General features: G+C 37.6%; 1 protein-coding gene across 3 annotated transcripts in view; it reads right to left on the bottom strand.

The window, feature by feature from the left end:
- Positions 1 to 12692, bottom strand: part of VCAN (versican) — a 105494-nt gene that overhangs the window by 23848 nt on the left and 68954 nt on the right. For all 3 annotated transcript variants that reach the window (XM_010970603.3, XM_045507082.2, XM_045507081.2), the window contains 4 exons: positions 9516 to 9629; positions 6999 to 7112; positions 2053 to 2211; positions 707 to 789 (listed from right to left, as the gene is read on the bottom strand). In XM_010970603.3, the coding sequence (XP_010968905.2) occupies positions 707 to 789; positions 2053 to 2211; positions 6999 to 7112; positions 9516 to 9629 (470 nt within the window). The remainder of the gene's footprint in view (positions 1 to 706; positions 790 to 2052; positions 2212 to 6998; positions 7113 to 9515; positions 9630 to 12692) is intronic.

Here is a 12692-nt window from a genome sequence, read left to right as displayed (position 1 = left end):
ATGCTCCCCAGGTGATTCTAATGAACAGCCAGCGCCTAGAACCACAACTAGAGCTAGCCACACTTAAAGTAGTTCTAAAAAACATTAGGCTCATATGGATTTACCAGTAGTGACTCAAAACAGCATCACCCATCTTGACTTAAGAAACTTATTCCAGCCTACTCAAGGATGTGGCCAGTATTATTAAATTACTATTTTTTTAAGAAGTAGAAAAAGCTAACAACAACAACAAAAACAAACAACAACAGCAACAACAGAAACCCCATAAAATTAGTCTGCAGAATTTGCATGGAAGGAAATTTACAAGATCACGATTCAACAATCTTTTTTAAGATACAAAAAATGAGCATTGTTGCTTGGTTAAAAATGAGTCATGCCTTATAGCAGATTTCCAGCACAATTTTGTAAGAGGAAAAGGTATTTTTTAAGGGCCTTTCCTCTTACAATTATTATATTTCTTTTTGCTTTGCAGCTATAAAAGGCAAAGATAACCATCTGAAAGATAGCCCTGAAGCAATTCTGCTGACGTGCACCAATAGTTGGATGGGGTCTCAGAAAACACTCAGGTGTTTTCACCCACCTCCATATCACCGAGTGACCCTGAGCAAGATGTTTAACTGGTCTCCAGTCTAATGCGCCTCTGTAACATGTAATCAACCCATAGTACCACAGTCTAGAATCGGCATCATCCTCATCAGCCACTTACCAGTGTACTGCCATCAGTCCAACGGAAGTCGTGCTCAAACATCTTGTCATTGAGGCCTATCCACTGATAATCATGGCCCACACCTGATAAGGGGACAACACAGACGTGTTTACTACCTTTCCCACAGACGGATGCAATGTATCAAAGAAAACTATTTTAAAGTGAATCATCTTTTCTGGCTGGATTTTTTAGTTGCTCATAAAAATCTTTGATGGTTTATCTTTTGTTCTTCCGCCCAATGTGTTTTAAACTAAAAAGCTAATTTGCAAACATCATGAAACATTAAAATGTCAGACATGGACAATTATTTCCCTCTCCGTTTACTACAATTAAGTATTTTTTTCCATCTTCACTCATGACAGAAACTTTCCACTTATTTTTTTTTTTATTAAGCTGTACAGTTGGCAAAAATTCAGTGAACCAATAAAATGTGACAGATCTCACCCATGCTAGCCTCATTTTGGAAACCACATGTTTCTTCTCAAAGCATTTTAAATAATGAACACCTAGACTGGACAGTGCTGCAAAACTTCCTCAAAAATAATTACTTTCACGATGAAATGAGTCACAGTCCAAGACACCATGAAAAAAAATTAAATGAACCTTTACCCAGATTGCATATTAACAATCAAACTTCTAAAAGATAGCAGGCATAATGAGAACATGTTTAATAGAGCATCAAACAATGCTTCAGGAGCAAAAAATTTCTGTATGTTTGCTACATAAAAGCTAGCTGCCCTCTTCTTCGCTATAGTTTAAAGGAGTTATTAAACAGCTCAGGTAGTATGTTTCATTAGCTTTCAGTCCCCATCTATTTATGTTCTTCATATGAGGCCCATTTTCGATGGTCTAAAATATTTAGAAACTTCGATGAGAACCAATTATGCACAGAGGTTAAGATTAGGGTGCTATGAACAATTCAATTTTAATTAGTGGGATAAAAATAGCTGAAAGCAATTTTCTCTTTACCTTTAGATGTTATATGTACATATTCAAAATACAGACCTCAAAGCATGGGGAGAATGAGACTGGAAACATAAGAGATGGTCATTATTCTAAGTCAAAAAATGATCGAATGGCAATTTTATATGATTCAACCTATAGCACGCGGCTTCAACCATTACTGCTGGCAAACCACGAAATGCCTTCCTATGATATAACGGAATGTTTCTCAAAGTAGGGGACTCATATAGGAGAGATGATTTTTAAGTAGTTCACAGATGAAGGATTTAGTAAGTCGAGTCACAACTGACAAAGCTACTTGTTTTCAGTTAGATACAGGAAAAGCTAAAAAGGTGGTGAGAATGAGGGAAGCCTGAGAAAACCCACACACAGTTGGTACGTACGATTCACAAACATTTGTTCTTCATGAGACAGAATGCTTGTGAGATGGGCGCCCTGCAGACGGCATTCCCGTTCAGCTGCATCCCACGTACGTCGATGGGCGAAGTACTTGTAGCACTGCCCTTGAAATTTGTGCCAGCCGTAGTCACATGTCTCTGTGTCTGGGAAGAAACAAGACAGGAGCTCATTAAACTCACCTACGTCATTCAAACTGGGTTCACCCATCCAAGTGTTCCCAGAAGACCCAAGACAATATCAATGCAATGTCCCCAAAATAAAGGATTCACAAATTTTGGTCACGATGACAAAGAAATGATATAGAGAGCCCAACTGATTCCTGCCAAGTGGTTGCAATACATGTTAGGATGGGAGAGGCACTACCTAACTGCCATTTCCTTGATGAAAGCCGGTTTCAGCAGGAGAAAAACTGAAAATGCGGCCAGTCAAAACCTCAGACTGCAGACTCTACTGACTCACTTGTGAAGCAATTGGGACTAATTCCTTACCAACACAACTTTTCTAAAGAGCATCATTCAAGTGATAAGATAAGAATTCTGGCTAAAAGGATTATGAATGCTCTATTTACATAAGGACTTCAAAGGCACTGGAGGCAGTCCTTTCCCACTTCCTAGAGAGATAGCTGGGTGGCCAAAGGGTCTTGTCAGGTAAGATTTACTAAGAGGAAAAAAAAAAAATCATTAGTAGGCAGCTTCTGGGATATAGCTAGGATTGTGTGCCTTTTTCCCAAAAGGAGAGGGAATACAGGTAACTCCCAGGGCAAAAGCATTGGGATTTGAAGTTTACCAAGAATGATTTTACCTTAGTCCTCCTTATTCTATCCAGTCATATTATACGTGTATATATGTGTATGTGTATATACATCTATTTTTTCTCTTTTGCAACAACGCTATAACCAGTATCCTGGGGAGCTGAAAACACTTTGCAAATATGTCTAAATTTTACACTGGCAATAAGCTTCAGCCATCCTTTCTAGATGCCAGTTTTCAAGTATTTCATAGGAAAGTTGCCTTGCTCAGAGAACTGCATTCTCACTGGCGATCTTGCCTCAGACTTGCCTACTCACAGGTGAGATTACACTATAGCTATTAAATAATGATCAATCAAAATAATTTTAACTTTCACAAAACATATCTCACAAACATACTGAACTAGTTACATGTAAAAACTAACAAAGCTGAAAAGTGTATAGAATTGTAGACACCACGAAAACTCCAGATTACCTAACGGTCAGCTTCCCCTCCCCTAATTTTACTGATTGATGAAGATAACAAAACTGTACTAGATGAAACAAATGCTCATTTTATATGTCTGACTTGGTGGCCAAGTTGAAAGTCAAATATCTCCTGACTCTCCTCCATTTGCTCCTCCTTCTGTAATTGTGGGAAAGTACACATGGCGAGAGAGTTCATTTTTTCCTGGCTGCAGTGATTTAGACCATAATCATACAACAGATGCAGCTTATTTCTGAGAGCAGTCTTTATTTCGGTTTAGTCTATCAGGCTTGTTGTTTAGTTACAGCCAGCTGACTAACTGATTTAAACAAAGTGCACCGGAAGTTTTGAGTTGTTTTAGGGTTGTTTGGGGACCACCAGATCTCATAGGAAAGGACTCAAGACACAGCTCGGTGGTTTGGTGTAAGCGCAGCACTTAGGACCCGAGAATGAAGTATATTTTGGCTACTCGGATGTAGTGATGTTCCTTTTGGGAAGTTCACGTGGAAGAATTCAGAGGTGAGGTGGGAGGGGTGGCGAGGAAACAGATCTTCACATAAGAAGGGGTTAATTTATAGGGGAGGAGAACCGGAAAATTTTTTAGAACATCCTTACTGCCAAAGTCAATGATGTGATGTTGTTACAGCATAGCTTTCCTTAATCTTGGAAATGATCATTTATTTGAAGATATCCAGTTTAACAATTCTAGAGGATCCCTAACTTACTGAATAATATATCAGAAAAAACATTCTATATACTCTTTCTTATCCTCTATTAACCCAAGTGGTTTTAGTTTGGTTTTCTTTCTTTGTTTTTTATTGTTAAGGCAGATTAAGTATTTTTCCTCTTTCACACACAAAAACCTCAAATGATCATAAAATGTAGGTGCTACAAGATCTTTCTCAGTTAGCAGGTGCATATATTCCTATCAGAACATGGGTCCAAAAAATAGGGGCAACGTTTCTGCTAAAACCAAATAGGGACAGATTATTTATCTGTACTCTCTAAACCACAGCTTCCCACTGATTGTAAATACATGTGCAAATAACACTTGACAGGATGACTTTATTTTTAAGAAAGTGAAATCTCCACACTGATTCACTTAATTTTTATTATTCATGAATTCAACAAATATGTGATGAAGGACTGTGTGACAAGTAGCATATTCTAGGATGCTATTCTGAAGGGTGATATCAGAAGCAGTCTGCTTGTTTTAACAAGCTTATCGAAAAATAATGTGATACATATTGTTTATTAAAAGGCAACTCTTTTGGATGAGTATTATCCTACATTCATAAGTATTATCCTACATTTGGAAAACTTTCTTAGGCTTTACAACTCCTATAGTGCATATGTTACATTACAAAGTCCCAGGTTTCGTTTTGCGTGCTGGTGTTAGGGGTGGTGGGGGAGGGTACAACAACTCTTGGTCATGACTGCAGAAGCTGAAACCATCAGTCTTAAACAATTTCCCTAAAAATCTATTCTCTTTATGCTACATAGGTAATGTTTTCAACACCTCTGACATACAGCCCTCAAGCCTTCAGAAACTGTCAACGCTTCGGCACTTCTGACTGGGAAGCTATATCTTGACTTTGGCCGGGAGCAAATTGTGTGTACAGAACTCTGTCTCCAATGATCTAAGACCCCTTTCTAGATTTTAGCTCTGTTATCCTTCCACCAAATGTATCCCCTGCTCTAGAGTTCCTGGGAGTTGGAAAAGTTACGAATGCAGAGAACAGAAAAGGTCAGCTGAAGAAACAAGATAGTCATCACCGAAATTTGGATAGAAAACTGTTTAGACAACAATGCTGCTGTTAATGAAGAAAACATTTGTTCTTAGGCAACCTGAAAAGAGGGGAAAAAAATCTTTCAGTGTCCTGGCAATAAATCACAGGAGCACAGCTGCATCTGGTAAACAGACTGGGATAGCTGTGCCTGAGCAAATAATGTGGATGAAAGTTATCCTTGCTTTAAGATAAAATAGAATGTCCCTGAAGGTTAGATGGCACCAGAAATGAAAGAAAAAATGAGAACATTTTAATATTTGTTTTAGAGGGGGGAAAGGTAATTGGTCCTAAAGTCCCTTCCATGGATATTACCACCGACTTCATCAGATACACATATTGGAAGAAAAACAAAGCTTATCTTTAAAAGTTACTTTGGAAGTGTGAAGATCCTGAGAAAAACTTGGGCTTTCCAAGGCCTCTTAGGTTCATTTTTCCCACTCCCTAATTTACTAGCTGTGTGACCTTGAACACATGATATTTCCTTCCTGAACCTCACTTTCTGGCCCATTTAACCCACAGAAATACTGCATCAACCAAAGGAAATGATGTATCTGGAAGCATACGGAAGATTGAAAGGTACCCAACAACCAGTATCTCTTTTTATTCTCTGCCAAGAACTATGCTGAGTTACCAAGATCAAAGACTCTGTTTTATTCAGAGCTCTATCTCCAGTGCCCAAAAGACTGCCCAGAAGACAGTAGGTGCTCAATAAACACATGCTGAACAAATGATTTTTTGAATCACTCCTTGAACCTGGAACTAAGGGAAGCCAGAATCACTTCAACATCTGTGACTGTCTCAAGTATCTCACCGTTTTGTTTTCTTCAATAAATATCATCTTTCACACTATTTTTTCTTTAAGAAGAGGATCTTATTTGGTCAATTACCATATTTCCCTTTTAAAGTTCTAAAATAGACTCATCCTATGCAATAAAAAGAAAGGAAAAAAAAAACCCCTAAAAAAACCCAACCATCCCCCACCTCTTTGCATTGGCAATTCAATGCATGCCTCTTTTAGTTCTGCTTTAATTGTGGTGACATCCAGATTAACGCTGCAAAGCAGAATGTGGGGCCAGACTAATATGTCTGAGTTATTAGACACTCATTTTCGTTTTGTCTGGTGGAATGGAAGTTTGGCATTAAGCGCTTTTGTCAAAGCCAAACCATCCTATGACTTTAAGCAGAGGAAATCGATGTTCCAAAACTGAGTGTGCTGAGTATGCAATCTGTTTCTGATTGATGGGCTCTGAAATGTTACCATTAACCACCTAAAATACACTCTCAGGTTGGCCATAAAATGCAAACTACAGGGATCACGAAATTCAAGCCATCATGAATTTAGGCCTTTCTTCCATTCAGAAAAAGTAGATGCTTCTCCGGTGGGGAAAAACTTGATTCACAATATCTTTTCTGTAGTATTTGCTAAGCCAAGGAAAATATATTTGCACAACTATATTAACTCATTTTCCGGAGACGGTTGACTATGAACAATAAGCCCATTGAGTCTCAGGTGCTTAGGGGGAGAAAATAAAGGCAAGGAACACTGAATTCAACATTCCTGGGTACAAGCCACAAACACGGATTAAGGTTGATGCCCAGTTTGTCCCCAGGAAAAATACATAACAACAGTGTTCCTTTTGGTGGACAGAGGTCCTTAAATTCAGTTCAGTGTGCCTGCTTGCAATTCCATTCTATCAGCAAAACAACAATAATCCAATCAGTATTATTGTTCAGATGTGAGCTTGTGTGAACATACAAGGAAACCTAATGTATTTAGGCAGCCTGTGAATTTCCTCTGCAGAAAACAATATAGTCAAAATTGCTAAAAAAAACATCCAAATCATTCTGACAAAGGGCTATCTAGAAGTAACATTTGAAATGAGGTCTCAATACTGTTCATCATACAAATGTTGTGAGAGCCCTTACCTCGCTCACAAAGAGCACCAATGTAGCTCGGCAGGCAGAGACACCTGAATGTATTAAAACCGTCAACACATGTGGCTCCATTGCGACAGGGATTCGAGTGACATTCATCAAAATCTGAAATAAAATCGTAAAAGGCCACAAAAGTACTTTCAAATAAGGTCAAAGGATCCTATTTAGCGTAAGATTGCCAGGTAAAATACAGGACAGCCAGTTAAATTTGAATTTCAGATTTAAAAAAAGGAGATTTTATTATGTCTCATAATACAGTTAGGGCATACTAACACTAAAAAAAATCTTTTTTTCATCTGAAATTTAAATTTAACTGAACTTCCCATGTTTCTATTTGCTCAATCTGGCAACTCTAAGAAAATTTCAAATAGATTCAGAGTAGGGCCATTATCTTCATTGCTTTTAGATGAGTCACATGAGCCCTAAAACCAATAGAAAACCCTCTTAGCCCTCCCACCCCACGTCCTGGCTCATGCTCTGTGACTTCACCTGTGAAGGACTGTAACTACTTAACTGGCCTCACAGCCTCTGGGCCCTTCCCTCTCCAACATAGCTCTTACTCTGCTGACTGTCATCTTCTTTAGACACAATCAAGATAATTTTACTCATTGGCTTTCAAACATTCCAAAGACCCCAACTGCCCAGGGCAGTGGTCCTCAGAGTGTGGTCCCCAGGCCAGCACTAGCAGCATCACCTGAAAACATTAGAGATGCACGTTCCCAGGCCCACCCAGACCTACTGACTCAGATATTGTGGAGGATGGGAACGACACAGTGCGGCTGACCATGCTCTCTAGGTGATCCTGATGCCTGCTGAAGTCTCAGAATCGCTTCACTAGATTATGAAGTAAAATTCTCCAATGCCTTGGATCCAGGACCCTCTTACACCCATCTAGATCCAACTTGCATTCCAATATTCTCTCCCACAAATGCTTACGTAGGCTTCCTGAATACTCATGGTGCCCCAGATGCATTCTGCTGTTTGTGGTCTCTGTGCTTTAGTTTGTATCAAAATCCTCCCCAACTCTAACGCCTACATCAAATACAACCTTTCTACACAGACCTCCATGATCTCCTCTGATGACATTAATGCCTTTATTCCATAGCATTTTGCAATTCCACTAAAAATTTAATTAATGTTTTATTAAATATTCAAAATGAATATACAAAGTAAATTTCTTAAGAGGTACAGACTGTATCTTTACCTAAAGAAATGGCCTTAGTAAAAATGATTTTATATAGTAATGACGGCAAATACTTTTATAGTGCTTGCTAAGTGCCAGCCACTGATCAAACAGCTTCACGTACGTTAACTCATTAAATTATTTTTAATTGATTTTAATGTGAAAAGGAATGGGAGCCACATAAATGCTTTTATATATATACATGTGAGTTTGATGTTTAAGATATAATTATTCCTTCTATGTTATCTATTGCGATACCTACATCCTCACTGATTAGCACACAAATAGACCCTACTAGCTTTTGTTGATTTTTTTTTTCAAATAAGCAGTCTTTTAACATGAATGCAGGGGGTTTTATCTCAATACTGCTGTGTAATCTAAAGTGTTATCCACAGGCCTCCTTTACTCAGTCATTATGAGAAAATCGTTACAGGGCTGCTCAAAGGAGCACCTGGCCCACATATTCCATCTGTTTTCTCAGAGTCAAGGTCGATCTTTAGCCAAATCAAAACTTTAAAAACTTTTTTAAGGAAAAGGAAACTGAAATAAGAATGGGAGTAAAAGGAACAGATTTAGTAAAAAGATAGTGATATTTTCCGGAACCCGAAAGAAAGGAGGATGTTTGGACAACATCAAGACTCTCTGAGGCAGAGTGGGTGAGGCTGGCCTCTGGGGGTAGTCAGTGGGGGTGTGGTCCCACGCCACATCACAGCAGCAAGTTATCTTGAAACCCAAAGGCTCCCTATTTTTTTAAGTTGTCTGTAATTTGATTGATTGATTGATTGATTGATTGATTGATTGAAGTATAGTCAGTTACAATGTGTCAATTTTTGGTGTACAGCATAATGTCTCAGTCATGCAATAAGGCAACAGAGATGCTAAATGAAACAATAGAATGATTGGACTTGGTTGATATTTTTAGGACATTACATCTGGCCAGGCTCCCTATTTTTTAAATATAGCTTTCTAAAAAAAATTGTCCTTAAATTGATGATTTATTGATATGCAGATCTGGGGGACAGACTAATAATTTCTGTCAATATTTACATAACTTTACATTTATAAAGCCTATGGGTAAGAACCACAAAGATACAGCTGACCTCAGTAAGCTTCACTGCATGTTGGGTACAGTCACAAAATTCAGTAAACAACTGCCCCTATATCCCAGATCCTACTTAAATCACTTTATGATTTAAATTTCATTTAATGTATAATTCATCTACACATGGGTTTCTCAGAAATTCTCTGATTGATTCATGCAATATAAATTCTTTCCCAATACATCTTCTGGAAAAGCACTACACTTTTGGGCAAGAACATCTTACCAAGTTCACATCGGTCGCCACTGTATCCTGGCACGCAGGTGCACACATAGGAAGTTTCAGTAGGATAACAGGTGCCCCCATTAAGACACGGGTTCGTTTTGCAACGGTCTGGGCCTACCGTGTTCAGGAAAGTAAGAAAAGCAGTTAGGTTCATCTCTAAGTTTCAACATATTTTAGCATAAAATTTTAGCATAAAACTATTGCTACCATAACATAAGCTTTACCACAGCAATTTAGAGATACTACACGTAAAAATTAACATTAACTTTACTCTCTGGAGTGTATCTTGGCATTACAGCTAATTGTTACAAATTGCATCTATTCACTTCTGGGATTCAATCATCATTATTTTTAAACAATATTTTGTATGGTATCTGGCAACTAATATATTCTACTGCAGATTTAGTTGGCATGATAATGGCAATTGATTTTAGTCAAAATGATTACACGTATGTGCACAGTGAATGGAAAATGTATTCTTTTAAACGAGGTTAGTTCATGTGAAATGGCTGGATACACAGAACATGCATTCTTTTTAGCAGATTGGCTTGTTACCATCATTTGAATTATTATTGCCTTTTACCACTTAATGCTCAGAAACTTTTTCTTCGAAAGTGTGCACTGAAGTCTCTTCTGCTACATTAATATGCTTTTTCCAAAAACACGTTCCAAATGTACTCCTTTAAACTATACTTGAAGAAAAGCAACACATGGATTAAACTCTACTGTATAAAAACAAACCCAAATACAAAAACCTCACCTAAAATGAACCCTCAAATTTATATTACAATGTTCTTATTAAAACACAAAGAAAATCGACACTCCTAGCAGATCAATATAAAGGCTAGAGTTACAAATTTATGAGGAGAAACAGTTTAATATACATTTTCTAAATGCAAATACTTTTATACTATTTGAAACACACAGATTATTCTGTAATATTGCATGGATAATTATATTTACATTAATAGTTTATATATAATATTTGAAACCTTTTCCCAGAGTTGCTTAAGTTTCAAATGTTTAAGAATCCAAATGAGAGCTAAACATTTTTCAGAAGAATTGAAATCAATAGGTTATATGTGGAGTAAAAACCGTATTTTCAAAAATTTTAAGTCCTGAAGGTCTGAAATAATTGCACACAAAGAAAAGAAGATGTCTACTTATGAAATATGAATATTTCAGTAAACAGATACTGCTATAGAAGATTACTGAGCCTTTCCCACCCAGGAAAGTCAAACTCACACTGTCTGAGTGTTAAGAAAATTCTGGACTACTAGAAAGACTTGAAACATACACATTCGAATGTGTGGGTTCAATACTGTAATTAGGTTAATTTGGATGCTTACAGCTACTTCTCCAAAAGCCATCCCGATTTTGCTAAAAATCACCTATAGCTCTAAAGATATTTAAAATCTCCCTAGCCATCTTAGCCTCCTGCTTTTGAAAGTACACTGCCTAGATGACAAGGCTATTGTCAACGTCACAGCCACATGCTGCTCTCAGTGCAAATTCAAAATGACACTTATGTGAAAGTGCTTGGTAAACGGTGACGTGCCACACGAACGTGAAGTACATTCTCATTCCCACCACAGACACGAGACACTATGCGAGAGTATGGGACAAGGACTTGGCAGGGTGGGGGCAGGGGGTGTCACTCTGTGAACTTAAAGTAGTTTAGATTAGAACAGTTTTGTTTTCACGAATTTATTCTTCCCTAAACAGTTTGTATTAATCTCTGAAAGTTGAATCTGCAACGGATAGACAAGGCAATCCAATAGGAGCTCCTGTTTACTGAATTAGCCTAAAGTGATGATTTGTTTTGCAGTGGAGATGCAAGCTCTAGTTGTAGGTAAACACTGGGGACTGGACAGCTGATACACATGTCTCATTCATTTGCCAAACCTAACTCTCTCTATATGTATAGTTATTACCAATGAATTCTGTCTTATAGTTCCTCCAACCTGCACTTGATCTTAGCCAAAAGGCCGAGAAGCGATAGTTTCTCCAACCTGAAGTATATTTCAACTAAATTACAAAAGAATAAATATTGGCCAGATTCCTAGGTAATCATTGACAGGTAATAAAGTGACAACAATAAAAAAAAATCCATCAACCACCTTTGATCAATTTTATTCATGAAATACTTCAAGTCATTTATAAAAGTTATACTTTATGACTATTTTACTCTATCTGAAGCACAACAAACTGAAGCATTACTAGGACAAAAGGTAAGGTTGAAAAAAATCAGAGTAATCCTCTACATACAGCCATGATGTAAAACATATTCATTAAAACAAAACATATTTTCAACTAACACAGCCCTTGAAGTACTGATCTTGTTTTTCCTTTTTCTAGGGAGCAACTAGGTGGTGATTGGTACTTGTGGATTCCACTGATACTGCTACTTAGATAATGTTCTTGGAGAAGACCATTAAAGTGAATAACTCAACATTATCAAGCTAGATTGAAGGAAAAATTAATTCTACCAAGTAAATATTTCAAGATTTCTGGTTTACATATCATTAAATTTCAATTATTCATTTTTATACCATATTTATAGGAAACCACCAAAGAGCACTGAAAAAACAGAAAAAACCATTGACTTTGGAGTGGGGCTGATCTGGGTTCAAATCCCACTTGCACCGTGATGTGTGGCTGCCACCCCAGACACATTGCAGAATCTCTCTGAACCTCCATGTCCTATCCTTATAAATGGCAACAATAATATGTGCATTACAGCCTTTTTGTGACGATGAAGTGAGATAGTCTGTATGAACCAGTATCAAATTCATACTTTCTGTCCATTCAGTAAAAAAAACCCAGGAATCTTCCCTCAACAGGCAGAGCTCGAAGGTGGGGAGGGTATCTATAGCACAGCGGTAAAGTGCATGCCTAGCATGCACGAGGTGTTGGGTTCAATCCCCAGTACCTGCATTAAAAAATAAATAAATAAACCTAATTACCACCCCCTAACAACAACAAAAAAAAAAGGGGGGGGGGGACAAAAAATAGAGCTTGAATGTGTACGAATGAATACTCACTATGGCTAGGCACTGTGTTAGAGGCATGACATAGACTATCTGGAGCAGGGAAACTACATAAAAGTATGAACTGATAACCAATATTGCACAAACTATGTGAAATGTTTATCTGAGTTATTTACTACTGAAATTT

The sequence above is a fragment of the Camelus bactrianus genome, chromosome 3 (assembly GCF_048773025.1).
Source record: "Camelus bactrianus isolate YW-2024 breed Bactrian camel chromosome 3, ASM4877302v1, whole genome shotgun sequence".
In the NCBI taxonomy this organism is placed as follows: domain Eukaryota; kingdom Metazoa; phylum Chordata; class Mammalia; order Artiodactyla; family Camelidae; genus Camelus; species Camelus bactrianus.
The sequence above is the reverse complement of the archived record's forward strand: the minus strand, read 5'-3'. Positions and strand labels throughout refer to the sequence as shown.